The sequence below is a fragment of the Mirounga leonina genome, unplaced genomic scaffold, assembly GCF_011800145.1.
Source record: "Mirounga leonina isolate KUSES-001 unplaced genomic scaffold, KU_Mleo_1.0 Mir_357, whole genome shotgun sequence".
Taxonomy (NCBI): Eukaryota; Metazoa; Chordata; class Mammalia; order Carnivora; family Phocidae; genus Mirounga; species Mirounga leonina.
In genome coordinates, this window is record NW_023270702.1 from 8,879,503 (window position 1) to 8,896,278 (window position 16,776).

The following is a 16,776-nucleotide window of genomic DNA, read 5'->3' on the forward strand; positions in this document are numbered from 1 at the left end:
CAGATGTTACTTTCAGAAGGCTGTTATACACAAAATCTTACCAATTTTCGATCCAGAAGGGACATGAGCAGTCACGTTACCCAATTTCTAACTTGACCGTACATTTTAGGAAATATTATCTGGAAAAGTCAAGTGACTTCCCTCGGATCATTTCTCAATAGAGAGAAACAGATTAGAGTTCAAGTGCCCAGCAAAACGTTCGCAGGCCTCTCTGGAGTACGAAGACCATTTTTCTTTGGTATATGGCGAAAGCTACTCCTAAAAAAACCTATCTTTGTGAGCTCCCTGTAAAAGGTGAAGCCTCGACAGACATTTGGTAGTCAGAGGAGGAAAATTGAAACAAAGGCAAAAACAGAAAAAAAGAGAAGAAAAGTCACCCTCTACCATATTTGCTGAACACGGTAACCTGAATATTTTATACCAATGAATCGAGTGATAAGAACAGAGAATGACACACATTTTTACGGAGTTAACTTTGAGAAGGCTTTCCAGAATCTATTATTAAGAGCATCCTTTTGAAGAAAAAGACCACTGTCCCTAAGGTGGGAAAATTTATGTTATAGAAGCCAGAATTATGCTCAGGTAGGTAGATGCTATTTATATGTAATGATTCTCTGAAAAGCCTTAGGGATTCCAAAATATATACCATAGGACACTTACGTCCAAATGGATGAAGAGCAAGCATAGTAACAGATGCACACGATTCCATTAACAAGCATGAAAACAGGATTTATGCTCCATTCTCTTTCCTAGCTCTGTGTTCTTCTCAGGGATGGGAAAACCCAACCTCCTTCGTGACCTTCAGTGAACTCAAACTTGACTTGTTTCGGTACGACAAGGAGAACTAGAAGGTCCCTCTTCTTATTCTGAAATCTAATGAAGCACAAAGGGAATTAGTACTTACCTTTGTCTTATCCCTCAGACTTCACGGATGCCCTAAACCACGTGGCACTAGGAAGGGTCAAAGAATGTGAGGCCTTGGGAAGATTTTTAAGGCTCTGATGGCCGTGGTTGGAATAACCTAGGTTATTGCACTCAGCAGGAGCTCTTCGTCTGTTTCCCTACTGAAGTGTTAAACGTTAGCACTTCATATTTGTTTAGAACAGAAAATTCCTATTTGTTTAGAATAGAAAAGGAGAGCTACCAGTTGCTGCATCTCCAAACATATTATAAAATTTCCTTTGAAGTCCTTTTCTCTCTTGCGAGATGCCTGACATATTATGCCTATAAGTTCAGACAGACTGATAATGATTGATGGTGACAGTGGCTCTGACTAATGTACTTTAGGGACAAAACTGGTATCAGGAGACCTGGGGTCTACTTCTTAGCGTTAAACTGCGCTATTTTTGTGTGCCTGTCAAAGATCCACCATTTCTGTGTAATTACTACTCTGTGCCTCCCTTCGCTCAGTAAACTATAATGCAGACACAATAATTCCAGCCTACTTTTGTTCACGGTGCAAAGAGGGTAGAAGTCCAAGGAATTACATGGTAAAAACAAATTCAGTCATTCATCATTGAGAAGATGTTTTTTTACAAGCCTCTAAGCATGACTGAAATGTATAAGCCACACAATACCCAAACACACTACATTAAGGTATTTGCTATAGAGTAATAGGTATCTCCTCCTTTTTAATTCTTTAGATTTAATCTTAACTCTATCGTCATTTTTTTTTCACTTTATAAATATTTTATTCTTATGTTAATCCCCATACATTACATCATTAGTTTTAGATGAAGTGTTCCATGATTCATTGTTTGTGCACAACACCCAGTGCTCCATGCAGAATGTGCCCTCCTCAATACCCACCACCAGGCTAACCCATCCTCCCACCTCCCTCCCCTCTAGAACCCTCAGTTTGTTTTTCAGAGTCTATCGTCTCTCATGGTTCGTCTACCCCTCCGATTTTATCGTCATTTTTATATTAAAACTTTATTGTCTAAAGAACAACTTCAGTGTGAGGAGAGTAATAGGGGACAAAAGACAGGCCGTATGGGAATGGGCTAACCTGGAATGAAAAGTGGAACCTATGATTCTGGTACTGAAACTTGCTTTGTTTTTCATGTCTGAGTAGGGGTCTCAGATCTCATTAGTAGGGGGCATGACTGAGACACATTATGTGTTTCCATTTAATATGGGGGAGCTGAAGGTGAAGCACATGTTATGTTTTTTTTTTTTTTTTACAGATTTATTTATTATTTTGGCGGCGGGGAGAGTGCAGGGGGAGGGGCAGAAGGAGAAGGAGATAGAAACCCAAGCAGACTCCTGCTGAGCATGGATCTGGGCGTGGGGCTCGATCTCACGACCCTGAGATCATGATCTGAGCCGAAACCAGGAGTTGGATGCTTAACCGACTGCACCACCCAGGCGCCCTGATGTCATGAGATCTTCCAAACAAAATTAATTTGAATTCCTTTAAGAATTTTTTCTGGAACAGACATACAGGATGGCAGGTGGAGTAATAAAGATGAGTATTTTCCAGTAATAGCCCTGGAGCCTCTCAGGACCACCACTCTAATGCCGCATCAAGGTTACCATCCCCAAGAAGGCTGTTGACCTAGGGAATGGTAGTTTCCCCTGGGTAAGGGGAAGGGCACACTGGTGGGGTTCCGGAAGGGCTTCCTGAGACCTCCTATGTTTTTTTTTTTCTTTTGTTTGTCTGGTCAAAGGTATGGTTGGCAGTCTGGAAAGAATGTTGACCAACAATAAGCAGTGGGACTTTCGATTCTTGAAAAATTCAGCCACGTCACCCATTTGAGTGACCGCTGGTTCATGTTTTCTCCACCAGAGTCTCTCTAACTTTAGATTCAGCTATTTTCAGCCAAGAGCCAGTCTGTAGGTAATCTCATTCCAAAGTGTCCCTCCCAGCGGATACGCGTCCAGCCTGTGTGCCTGTTAATACAGACGTCTGTGCTGCTGTGGAGCCGTCGGTCAGCATTTGGAAACACCCAGGGTGCTCAGAGTCCCCAAGAGGCCACTCTGTGTGGTTTGTCCCAGATGGCCGTGCCCCTCTTCACAGAGTTAGCTGGAGCTCTGCTGAGTCAGAGTTTCAAAAACAATGACAAGCTCAACTGAGCAAGGACCTAGACTCAGAGCAGATGTTTCCAAGTTTTAACAAAAGCAAATCTCAGCAGGTTTTAATATAATTCAAACAGTAGGCGCGCACGGATTTTGGCACACAAAGCAGGTTGGTGGTTCTCTTCTCCTCATTTGTTCTAATGGGTTGTAACTCTATAATTCACTGAAATGAGCTCATTGTTTTCTGCTGAAACAGAAAGCCCTTCTTGCTCTTAAGAGTGCAGTGAAGGGCAGTGTTTAATAGCGTCAGTTGGGGAAGATGAAACAGTGCTAGGGAAGCATGATGGCGATGGTCGTGCAACGACGCAAGTGTTCTTAATGCCACAGCCCTGTACGCTTAGAAATGGTAAATTTGATGTAGGTGTATTTTGCCTGCCCCTCCTCCCCCCAAAAAAGTATACTGAAAACTGCAGGCATGCGGGTTTTGGTGGGAAAATAGAGGTTTGGTATTGAACACAGAGGAACTATCCCTTCTCACAAGAACCTTCTCTTTCTGCTGCACATAAGGGAGTCCAGAATCTTAGAGTATTGAAAAGCAGAGCTTAGGACCTAAAAATAAGAAAAGTTCTCAATAATCCAAGTGGATAGATCTTTCTTAATTAAATGGTAGCAGCAATGTCTTCTAGGAGCAAAAAAACTGGAAAGGGATTTAACTTCCAAAATGAACAAGAAGGCATCCAAGAAAACACGTTTGCTGAATTAGGGCTAGGGGCTGGCTATCTGGTTTTTGGATCTATTTTGATTCAGAAGTTTAGTTTGGCAAGACCATTTGTCAGTGAGCTCCAGAACATTTGAGAGAAAATACGGCATATCTTAAAACTGAAAAAAGGGTACTCTGACCATGAAAATACCTGTATAATGAACCTGAAACGACATGAAGAATATCACTAGCCTCATTAAAGAACCAGATCAAGTTTAGGATTTTATTTTTTTCCAACTCTTTAGCCCATTGTCAGCACTTCAATCCTTTATTTTCACTGTGAAGAAATGGATTGTTTGATATCCAGCCTACAAACCACTATGGTGAATGAGGCTTCTTAGGGAAAGGGATCACCAAAACAACATCACAAGGGACTACGGTCCAGTTCCTTCTGGGCTCAAGAGGGAATAGGATTGTGTTCAATTATAAGCCAACATTGGGGTGGTAGGGAGTGGCATGTCTGGGTGTACATTAAATTAAGACAGGTGATTAATTAGCATCATCCAGACCAACACTCTAACAAGACAGAGGGCAATGGCACGAATACCTCTTAGTACTTCACTGACAGTTCTTCTGTGGCAATTCGAACTCTGTCTGCTATCCTGAAACTTTGATGTCAGTATGGAGCAGAAGATGGGAGAACAGACAGTATAGGTCTACTCATGTCTTTGAAGGAAAATGACCACTATGAATAGGTTGGGGTGGCTCTTCAAGAAATTATTCTAAAGGTAGAAGGGACTATTTTTAGTGTCAAGTCCCTCAAATTCACGTGGATAAAACTCAGAGCGCAGACAAGCAGCCCTTGCAAGGAAGATGATTTCAAGAAGCAAACACTGAGGATGCTCCTTTGCAATTTAAGGCTTAAGGCCCCAAAGCATAGAGGCACCACTGCTGATTCTTTTCACAAATGTTGAGGGTAGTGAAACTCTGTGAAGTGTTTCGTGGTGACATGTAGAGGGAGCCACATGGTTCGTGCATTTACTGTTTTCATACATCTGTAGTCAGTTCTGTGTCAAAAAAGATGGGCAGATTCATAAAGATACTTATTATACAGCCTAAATGAAAAGTCAGAGATATCTGATATTTCTCAAAGTGAGTAATTCTCAAACATTAATAATGTATGAATTTTAAAGAGAATGTCACACAACCCCAAGAGAATACATGCTCACATTCTCAGACCAACACTAGTTTGAGAAGAAGTAATCTGGTTCAGATGCTCTATGAATCTAAAGAATAACTATGAAAGAAATATATCTGGCAAGACAGTCTTGTTTTTAATCTATAAGTGAAAACACAAAATTAAAATGTTCCCATAGAATTTTGAAATTCCTAAAAACACATCTGTCTTAGGCACTGTCTGTAGCTCCAAGTTTCAAAAACATTTTTCTAGCCTAAGATCTGGCAGCTTGTGGTCTCAATTCAAATATGAAAACTGGCCTCCTGGGGCCTGGTTCATAAAATTCATATTCTAAATTTCTTTTTAGAGGAGTTAGACATTCGATTCTAGCCCCTATTAAATGCCTACTGTAGGTGTTTAATATAAATACGTTAAGGGAATGAATGAACACATACATACCAATGCATTTCAACCTACGTCTGCCTCCGTGGGCTCTTGTATGTGTGCATGCACACACAACAGTGATCTAGTCATTTTGGGCTGTAGAGGATCTATCTCCATACCCCTGCTCTTCTTAGCAAAGGTTTTCAGAAGTTTTCCTCTGCTGTTCTTCCCTTGTCTTTGACTTGGGAAAACAATGGTCAAACTAACAATTCAAATCAATTGCCCTCCCTTTGGAGGCAGGACAGACAAGTAGCCGACATTCACATCCGAGAGACCTCATATCCTTTGTGAACAGACACAGGATATGAAGTAAAGATACCTTAAAGAAAGACTGTGGATGATGAATAGATAAAGAAGATGTGGTGTATACACACACACACACACACACACACACAGGAATATTATGCAGCCATCAAAAAACCAAAATCTTGGGCGCCTGGGTGGCTCAGTTGGTTAAGCGACTGCTTTCGGCTCAGGTCATGATCCTGGAGTCCCGGGATCGAGTCCCGCATCGGGCTCCCTGCTCGGCAGGGAGCCTGCTTCTCCCTTGGACCCTCCCCCCTCTCATGTGCTCTCTCTCTCTCATTCTCTCTGTCTCAAATAAATAAATAAAATCTTTTTTTTTTAAATTTTTTTTAAAGATTTTATTTATTTATTTATTGGAGAGCGAGCGAGAGAGAAACAGCATGAGAGAGGAGAGGGTCAGAGGGAGAAGCAGGCTCCCCGCTGAGCTGGGAGCCCGATGTGGGACTCGATCCCAGGACCCTGGGATCATGACCTGAGCCGAAGGCAGTCGCTTAACCAACTGAGCCATCCAGGCGCCCTAAATAAATAAAATCTTTAAAAACAAAAAACAAAAAACAAAAATCTTGCCGTTTGCAACGATGTGGATGGAACTAGAGGGTATTATGCCAAGCGAAATAAGTCATTCAGAGAAAGACAAGTATCATATGATCTCACAAACTGAGGGTTGCTGGAGTGGTGGGGGGTGGGAGGGATGGGGTGGCTGGGTGATAGACATTGGGGAGGGTATGTGCTATGCTGAGTGCTGTGAATTGTGTAAGACTGTTGAATCACAGACCTGTACCTCTGAAACAAATAATACATTATATGTTAATTAAAAAAAAGAAGATAGTAGGAAGGGAAAAATGAAGCGGGGAAATCGGAGGGGGAGATGGACCATGAGAGACTTTGGACTCTGAGAAACAAACTGAGGGTTCTAGAGGGGAGGGGGTGGGGGGATGGGTTAGCCTGGTGACGGGTATTAAAGAGGGCACGTTCTGCATAGAGCACTGGGTGTTATACGCAAACAATGAATCATGGAACACTACATCAAAAACTAATGATGTAATATATGATGACTAACATAACATAATAAAATAAAATTAAAAAAAAAAAGGAAGACTGCAGATAGCTTGAATTGTATGTGGCGTATAAGGAAAGTAAAACCTCTAACCCCCTTTTTAGGAGAAACAGGAGAGGGAACCCAATCTATAAATAAATATTTTGAACTAAATAACAGAATTCTTAATTCCCAATAAAAAATTAAAAAACCCAAACAATGAATAGGTGTTCCCTAAGGATATATATGAGTTTGTGAGCTGATGGCCAGTACTGCTCACGGATGAACCCAGAGTTTATGATCACCAGCAGATCCCTTTCTCCAGCAGTAAAGATATTTTCCTGGTGAACTACATCCATGTCACATCCTTGCCACTAATTTTCCATTGTTTCTGTGAATCTGGACCACACTTCTATTCAACACCATTAAAGAGCTGAAGGAAAAACCTTAGGAATCTATATACATAGCCAGTATTTTGGATTCAGTTCTAGAAGGGGAGCCACATTCCTCTTCTCCAAGGCCCATCTCTTAGATGATTCAAATCAAACAATACCAGAAACCAACCCTTAGCATTTGTTAATTAGAACATGAGGATACCCAAACGGAAAGCCTAGTCTCCTCGTCTGAATCCTAACGGCAGGATGAAAGTCTGTTTCCTTGTGGGACTGGGAGAGAGCTGCACTGTGGATTTCCCTCCATATTATCATCTTAGCACAGCCATTAACGCCCCGGACAGAAGGCACCTGGTAGACTTTATACGCCCCTGGGAGTGTATTTCCAGTAGTGTCTGGAAGCCGGCATGTTTTCGTCAACGATTTTGCTCTTCACATACACAATGTACAATTGTTGAAATGGAGGGAAGGAGGGGAGAGAAAGAGATAGTGGAAAAGTTAATCAAGAACTCAAATTCATGGGTTATAACTTTCCTGCAACCAACAAAACAGGACCTTCAAATCGTTTCTTTGTCTGTTTTCAAATAAGTAAATCTTGTGGGTGTGTAGCTACCCAGAGGGGTGGGGGTGGAAACGGAAGGAGAGAAGACACTCACCTAGTTCGGGTGCTTTGCTTAGCACAAATGCATAAGCCCAGAATTTGCTGACAGGTCCATTGTAAAAACTCTGGTCACAAACTGACTGCTTCAGGCCTTTGGTCATCAAAATGTACACCATATAAGCACCAGTTCGAAGAGCACCGAATATACTTCATAATGAAAAGAGAAAAGAAACAACATTCAGGCAAATCATTTCATTTCTGACATTACCCACACTTAGAAAACTGCCTGCCACCTAGGGGAAAGAGGTCTAGATGACTCATAATCATTTGCATTGACCCAGAAGCATCTTAAAATGTTTTGTAAACGGGCGCCTGGGTGGCTCAGTTGGTTAAGCGACTGCCTTCAGCTCAGGTCGTGATCCTGGAGTCCCGGGATCGAGTTCCGCATAGGGCTCCCTGCTCGGCAGGGAGCCTGCTTCTGCCTCTGACCCTCCCCCCTCTCATTTGCTCTCTCTTTCTCATTCTCTCTGTCTCAAATAAATAAATAAAATCTTTAAAAATAAAATTAAAAAAATGTTTTGTAAACAAGAGCAACAGAACGTCTCTGTGCTTTATTCCAAAGGCAATAGGTGATGCCACGTATTGCTCATCACTGTTACCAAGAAGAGGTCATGGCAAAGCGGAATGGATCCAGGGCAGGATCTCACGGAGAAGCTGGTGACCACTATGTTTCAGCTTGAGAACTGTCCCTTGGGGATGAAAGGGGGTTGGCTGAAGACTCTTGGAATGATGTCAAGTCCGTCCTATGTCCAATCATTTTCGAAGTCCCTCCCGGCTCGATTGCATGAAATATGTTTGTTTCTCTCAGCCAACTCTTCCTTTACCTTTGGACTGGCCTTATCAATGTAGACCTACTTGGCATCTTTCTGGACCCCCGCAGCAGCCTCTAACCCGCAACTGTCATCCCTTACCCACTCTTCCACTCTCTAATCCATCTTTCTCATGGAAGCCAGCAGAAGGCTTAGCTCTCCAGTCAGGCTCACTCCTCTGCTTCCCATAACCACAGGCTAACACTGTTCGAACCCCGTTCTTCAAAGCCCTGTCACGTCTTTGCCTCCACACAGGCGCAGGTACTCAGATTGTTGAGAAATGAACTGGCTTCAGGAGTTTTTATCAAGGAACTGCCAAGGAAACAGGAGAGCTCTGGAATGCGTTGAGCTCAGTAATGCAACCTGAAGTGTGAAAGAACTTTGCAACTGGAACAGGCAGTCTCCATTACGGAGTGATCCCCCAGGCATATGTACCAGAGCACGAGGACCACATGCATGACTGAAAGCCAAGCCCGCTGACCATGTGGGGAGCTGAACTCGGCCGTCCTTTTTCTGGCAGCATCCCCGTCAAGGCTCTAAGTCAGTTAGGAGATTAACCAGTGACAGCTGTTGAGACTAGTAGCAGCCTCACCAAATTCAGAATAGGAGCTTTCATTTCTCCTCTGAGGCATTATTGTTTAAGAGATCTTAAGAGGGGCTCCTGAGTGGCTCAGTCGTTAAGCATCTGCCTTCGGCTCAGGTCATGATCCCAGGGTCCTGGGATCGAGCCCCGCATCGGGCTCCCTGCTCAGCGGGAAGCCTGCTTCTCCCTCTCCCACTCCCCCTGCTTGTGTTCCCTCTCTCGCTGTGTGTCTCTCTCTATCAAATAAATAAATAAAATCTTAAAAAAATAAAAAGAGATCTTAAGAGTTGCTTCAGAATAAGCCATTCCACTAGGCCACAGGGTCTATAAACATGCATCCACCCACTAAAACCAAAGGTCAACTTTGCATAAAACCAAGGTAATAACGGTGAATTCCTGGCAACTGTTTATCAAGTTGGGACTTTGTAAGTAGCTTCTTTAATGACATACAGCCTACATTAAATGGAATTACTCTTTCCAACATATAAAATGATCCTGCATAGTATTTTTGGTGTCACTTTACAGTTGTAGGTCCTATTTAATCCTTTAGTGGCTTCCCACTGCATACAGAATAAAACCCCCAGCTCCTTAATAGGACCCACAAGGCTCTGAATGCCCCTTTGTCCTCCATCTCCACCCTTCTCACCGGCCATTCTCTTCCTGCTCACTGTGAGCCAATCATTCCACCACTTTCTTACCCTTTCCGTTTTCTGCCTTAGGAACTTTGCATATATGTCCTCCTAGGGAGCTTTTCTCCCTGTTCACTCCAAGGCTGCTCCTTCTCACTTCCTTATCTCACAGAAATGTCCCTCCTAGCGGAAGGACCTGTGTCCTTACAGTCCACAAACTGTCCTAATTTGAGAGTGGAGCATTGGAATTCATTGGTAAAGTCAGGTAATGGAGATTTTTCTGTCTTATCTGACTTGATTTTTTATGCGTTGTCTTTACCTCACCAGATGATGGCTAAATTGTATTATGAAAAGTGGCCACCATCACCAAGTTAAGGTGATTCGCACATTGGGCCCTTTGATTTTGCTGCTATGAAGGTAATACGGAAATGCGGATGTGGCATCTCCGCTGAGCATATGTAGGAGACACTGTTGGTTGCCTAGTCAAGAGCCAAGTCTTTCCTCTTTCTCTGTTTGAAAAGAATCCTGATTTTGTCCAGTTTCTCTCAACCCATAATTCTCCCAAGGAAGGTGACATCATCTTCGATTTAGGAGTGCATCCTAATTACTTAAGCTAGTTTTAGTAATCCCATTTCTCTTATCGGTGATTGGTTAGGGCTGGGCACTGACCCACTTCTAGCCAATGTGATGTGAGGACCGGGCTGCTGGGGGCCATGTGGGAAAGGTTTCCTTGCTCTTTGCTATGTATGGCCTGGAAGTGCAGTAGCCAGCTATCTTCCCAAAGGGAAGGAGCTACCCTGAGGCCAAAAGTTATTGCTGCAAAATGTGACCAAGCTAGGGACTTAACCAATCTTTCAGCGACCCCATTGCAAGGCTTCTTGTTTTTTGATAAAGCTTTCCTATCGTCTAAGCCCTTTCGAGTTCTGCTTTCTATTACTTGTGTTCCAGCAGACACAACACACAAGATCGGATTTGCAGTAGATCTTTGAACACTAGTTAACATTTTGTGGCTACCCAATATGTCTGAGTCAAGATACTGCTGGTCAGCTACTTACTAAATCAGTTATCTGCTTTCCATAAACCAGTGGGAGATAAGTCAGTGACTTTCGTACAAGCCCAAAGCAGAGAAACACACAAGTGACACGCCTTCAATATGTATTGGTCTCTGCTCAGTAGCCCCTGGTCCAGGACATTTCTGAAGCATCAGCATACTGTCCAGAACTAACACCAGCCCACTGTATACAGCCAGCCGAGCCCCTCCTCCACTGTTTTGCTGCTAGACTCTGGGCTTCGTACATGATCAGAGACAAGGAAAGCACCTCTGGAAGAGTTACTGTCCTTTCATCTTCTTTCGTCTCAAAAATCATTGTAGTTTATATAGCCCATTTCTTAAGCATTGGCACGGTTTAATTTATTCTTTCAGTTGCTAAATATGTACTGGCGAAGTCCCAGATGCCAGGCTGGCAAGAAGAAATCAGCTACCTCTGGCTAGGGGTGGGGGCGGTCCTGGAAGACTTCAGAGGAAGTGAGATTTGACTTCGGGATAAATAGGGATTCCGAGTTTGAGGGTCAGGGTACAAGGAGGTCATTTCGGAGCACGGCAGCATTAGAAATGTAGGTATGACGTGGCCACAATATTGCTGGCAACCAGCGTGTAGCACGTATTATCGTCCTGTATCTGGACCTCAGCCTCACTCCCTAAGCTCTGAACAATAAGACTGACTCAGAACAGAGGACAGTGCATTTTTCAGGGAAACCGTCAGTGCCAGCCATCGGGCTTGTGTGTCTGTGGGCAAAGGCGCTTTGTTGTGGTGTGACAATGCTCCTGCTGGGAGGCCGTCAGGGAGCTGCTTAGCCAATGGGATGGTTGTTATCAGTGGGAAGCCAGGAGCTCTGCCCTGGTACATCTCAGCCACGGTACACTTTGGAATCACGTGGCTTTTTATTATAACTAGGCTCAAGCCCTAAGGCTATGATACCTTACCAAGAAATACTTTAGCTCAGGAGACTTTTTTCCTTCTTAAGTCACACCATCTCTTTTTTCTTTTTTGAATTAATTCATTTATTTCAGCAAGCTCTACACCCACCGTGGGGCTCGAACTCATGACCCCCAGATCAAGAGTCGCATGCTCTCCCGACTGAGCCAGCCAGGCACCCCTGAAGTTATATCATCTTGAGAGACACCGTGATGTAAAAGACAGATACGCAGCTTATGTTCTGCATCCCCCAGTCCTTGCTTATACTCACGGCAGACATTTCTAATCAATCTTGACACTCTTCCTGGCCATGCCTGGACATGATCTCAACATTCTCAACATTTTCAACCACTCTAAACCAACCAATCCAACAGATGAGAGCTGCAAATTCTAGTCACACTTGCTCTCACTTGCTAGTTTCATGACTGGGCAAACTAACTTCTGTAAGTCTTTATTCATCTGAAATGTTAATATCTCATGTGCATATTAGGTCTATGAATTTTGTAGGACAATATAGGTAAAGTAGTTAGTGTAGAGCCTCTGATATGTAGGTGCTGAAGAAAACAGTTTTTATTATGTTACTATTATTCCTTTATTACTATTCATCGTTGTTATTAATGCCACTTTACTTGGTCTGTCCTTCAATTTGGAAAAGGACTTTTACCTGTCTAACCTCACTGTGTCAGGTAGGAGAGGTTAAAGTTAATTAGCCTGAATCGAAAGTCAAGAAAATACATGTACAGAGAATTTGATTTGCACTGATGATTATTCATATTATTAAGCATTTTATAGAAAGTATTTATTGTTAAAGTGTTTTTTTTCATGAGCCAACTTCTCACAAAACAAGTAACAGCCAGCAAGTTCACAAGAGGATGTGAACTATGCCTTTTCCATAGAACTTCTTGAAGGAGACTGGTGTGGAAAAGCATCTGGTTCATGTAAAATTTATCTTTTAATCAGATGATAAAGATTATTCTAAAGCTAGGGGGCTCAAAGAAGCTGAGAGTCTGGGCCATTGGGTTTAACGAGGGCAGATTAGTGCTATATCACATGTCTTTTCCCAGCTGTAAGGTCACACTGGCATCTTTTTAAAGAAATATATAATTTTTCTTGTCAAGTCCAGTTTTGATTGTAACAGTTAATGGAGCAGGAGAGAGCTCAGTGAAGGGGAAGTGGATGTTTCTGCTCTCTTTCAGCTACATTAGGCATAATGTGGCAAGGAGATCTGGAAGAAATCACGGCCCTGATTAGCTAAGGTGTTTCTTCTCAAACAAATGTTCTGGAGTCCTAGTCCAGAAGAAGTCTGTTTCTTCATCATTAGCCATTTGCCATGGCGTGGACTCAAGGAGGTATCAAGAATGCTTACTGGACTGTTAATTGTGGTATTATGGGGGTGGGAGAGAGAACCTTCTCTTTTATACTATATACACATTTCTGCATTGCTTGACTGTTTTAAAGCAAGCATATATCAGATTGACAATTAAAAAAAATGTTTAAATGGGTGCTTAGCTATAATTGATATAATGACCAAACAATCACAATTGTACTAACTTTCAAGGCTTTACATAAACTTTTTAGTGTGAAGTTGAGATACAACACTAATCCCTGATCAGCCAGCCCATGATGACACCTGGGCTTGGAGACTAGTAGAAAAGACTGGGAGACAATGCATGTATATCTGGTTGGGATTCTTCTTTGGATATATAATGTACTCCATTACACAGATGTTGAAACATTTAGAGTAGAAGTTTGGAAAACAAGTTCTCATTTTCAGGTTGTATTAGTTTTTTTCCTTTCACAAGTTAAGTATTGGAATCCTTTCTAAAAAAGTGTGAGAGACATGGCGAATCTTCATTCAAACCCAGCCTCTTACCATGAGACCCCTTCATTTACCAAGTTGAGAAAAGTCTGAATAACTCTGTGTTCCAGCCTTCCAATTTTACTGCCATCTGGTAGTCAAAGTGGAGTAATCTCAATAGTAACTACAGAATCCCAGAATTCTGCTCTGGGTAGAAAGACTCCTAAGGTATAAATCATCAATAATCCTTTCAATTGTTTCAACTGGAACATCAATGGTAGATACAGTTTTACATTGTTCCCTTATTGGCCCTCAACTTAAATGCGAGGTGTTTTGGAATCAAAACAAGGGTTTCTGAAAGGTTTTTTTTCTGAAGTGCCAACCACTGGAACCCCTCAACCTGCTAACTCAATAACCAAAGGTGCAGTTACTTTTAGGATTGGGCAATGAAAATGTTTTATTATACTTGTATCCTATAATCAGAAAAAGGAAAAAAAGAAGTGTGATGTTTTGTCAGTTGTCGAAACATGGCAACAGCTGATCCAACAGTAGCAACTCTACAAACATAAGAGAGGTCACTGATTTTCCTGATAACAAAACTTGAATTACCACTTGTCATAGACTCTGACAGTTTTCAGAGAAGGAAGAATATTCAATGATCCCAGAACAGGTTAAAAGCAAATTAACAGCAACCCAAAAATCCACTCTAATGCCTTTAGATTCCAGAGGTGATACAGGATTACAGCACTTGTGATAGGGAGTAATGGCGTCTCCATGTCATGTCATGTTTCTTTTGACAAAGTGCAATCTAGCTTCTAAAACCTTTCCACATCTGATAACAGGCACCCTTAATAGAGAATGTCTACATAAGTTGGGTCTAGTATTTGGCCTGTGTTAAAAATACATTTTTCAATAATAATATAACAAACCATAAAGGTGTGCATTTTTTGCCCAAGAAATCAGTAGTTAAATGGGAATATACACTGTAGTTTATTTTTATTTTTTTAAATATTTTATTTATTTATTTATTTGAGAGAGAGAGAGAGAGAGAGAGAGCACATAAGGTCAGAGGGAGAAGCAGACTCCCTGATGAGCAGGGAGCCTGACGTGGGACTTGATCCCAGGACTCCAGGATCATGACCTGAGCTGAAGGCAGTCACTTAACCGACTGAGCCACCCAGGCGCACCTACATTGTAGTTTTTAATAATTTACTTCCCCTATTCTTTCACTAACAAATAGAGTGTATAATTTCATCTCTCACTGAGTGATCATTTCTAGGTTTGACTCATTTGTCTTGATAGGAATGTTTAATCAGACATCTCCATTAGAAAGTCTCTCAGACAACTTGGGGACCAAGACACATGAGGCTAAAATTGCATATTATATATATCAAAATTGAACATACACATATCTTATGACATAGTACTTCCATGGTTGGAAACACAACATGCCCTTTAGGCATACTTGCAAAAATATACCATATTGTATGTTGTGTAATACAGAAAAGATGGTTAGAACAAAATCTAAAAGCCCACTGATATGAGAAGAGTTAAGTAAATTACAATGAACACAATACAAACTATAAAGTGTGCCAGGCACATCTTCCTGAGGTGCTGACATGGAAAAGCTCCAAAGTACAAGAGGATTCAGTGAAAAATGTAAGGAGCAAAGCATTCTGTATGGAATGATCCAACATTTTAAAAAGGTTTTAAGGTTACACATACATGTACTGATGGCTATAAAAATACTTATGGAAAAAGCCCTTCAAACTGTTAACAATGAGTCCTACTCGAATTTTGTTTTACAATAGCCATGTGTTACTCTTTTTCAGAAGCTATTAGAAACCTAATTTTTAGTGCCCATTTCTAATATTTATAATTTGATGTTAAATTAACCTTGGGATTTTTTTTCTGAATAAAAAAGGATATGTTAAAAGTCTAAATGTTGCTTAGATAATGACTGCTTTGCTTCTCAGAGGTCAGACATATTAGAAGGAGTTTTTAGTCTAGAGGGGAATCAGACAGCCAATAGCAATCATGAAGAAGACCAGAAATAAATCATTTAAAACTGAGTAAAAGTACTGAGTAGAAAAGCCGAGCCTAGTTTAGAATAGGAGGAGGAGGATACCTGTGGCCTCTGTGGAGAACTATCACTTAGTCTTGAAGCATGGAGTAGCTCCCACTGCATTTCTGGTGATGGTACCTAATTGTTAAATAGTATCACAGAGAATGATGTTCATGAACTCCTAATTAAAATGTTACATGTTGAAGTGTGGAATCCATCAGAGCTAAAGGCTTCATGCAAGCAGCTGTAGGTGAGGAAAGTCTTGCAGAGACTACAGAGAAGGGATCTTAGCGGGTAACATGGTTCCCTGACAGACAAACAGAAGGTGGGCGCGCCCTCTAGGACTGCTCTCTCCACTTACCACAAATCCCCTTGGTAAGTCAGAAAACATCAGTCTCAAACAGATGTTCTTATTTAATGTTTGATGGGAAGGGTTGACTTCAATTCACTTTCTGATGAACAGTTTATTCTCTAAACTTGTGAATCTAAGCATTAAAAAAAGGAAAAGCCATACTATGGGTCTTAATATTGCTTAGATCAGACTGTAGGGTACAGTCCTTGCATCTGGAGTGTGCAACTTGGATATAATACACTTGCTCCAGGTATCTGACAAGGCAAAGAAATGCTGGCTCAAGTTAAAAAAAAAAAAAAAAAAAAAAAAAAAAAAACCTGATAAAACCCAGCCTGGCAGGGTGGGGAGGCAAGAGGGGTGGGGAGATTAAAAATAATAATGGTAAGGACAATTGGTACCATAATAGATTTCAATTAGAATTTTCCCAAAGAAACATAATACCTGGCTATAGAACTCATAACATTTTAATTTGAATTTGAAATTTTAAGATTGCACTGTGTCTCATAAAACAGACAGGATTTTCTTTCACTATTATTTGAGCTACTATTATTATGTTTCAATCTGAGCTAGAGGAATTTCATCTCCTTGGAACAACCAGTAACCTTCGCCCCGTCAGGGCCAGAGTGGAAGGCGGCCACACAATGCCAGCTTCAGTTCTTGTTGACAAGTACTTGGGTCTGTGCAAGCATTGTGCTAGATGCTGGCAAAGTATTTCACATTTGAAGAACTTTATTGAGCTCCTCCATTATGAAATTTGGTTTTTACAATTTCACGGAGCACCCCTATCCTGGTTATAGAGACAAAGACATAGGCACGGTCCAAGGTCACCC

The 16,776-nt window shown here is 41.6% G+C and overlaps 1 protein-coding gene across 3 annotated transcripts in view; it reads right to left on the reverse strand.

The window, feature by feature from the left end:
• Window positions 1-16,776, reverse strand: part of ELOVL6 (ELOVL fatty acid elongase 6) — a 128,208-nt gene that overhangs the window by 3,152 nt on the left and 108,280 nt on the right. For all 3 annotated transcript variants that reach the window (XM_035030279.1, XM_035030280.1, XM_035030281.1), the window contains one exon: window positions 7,730-7,881. In XM_035030279.1, coding sequence (XP_034886170.1) covers window positions 7,730-7,881 — 152 coding nt within the window. The remainder of the gene's footprint in view (window positions 1-7,729; window positions 7,882-16,776) is intronic.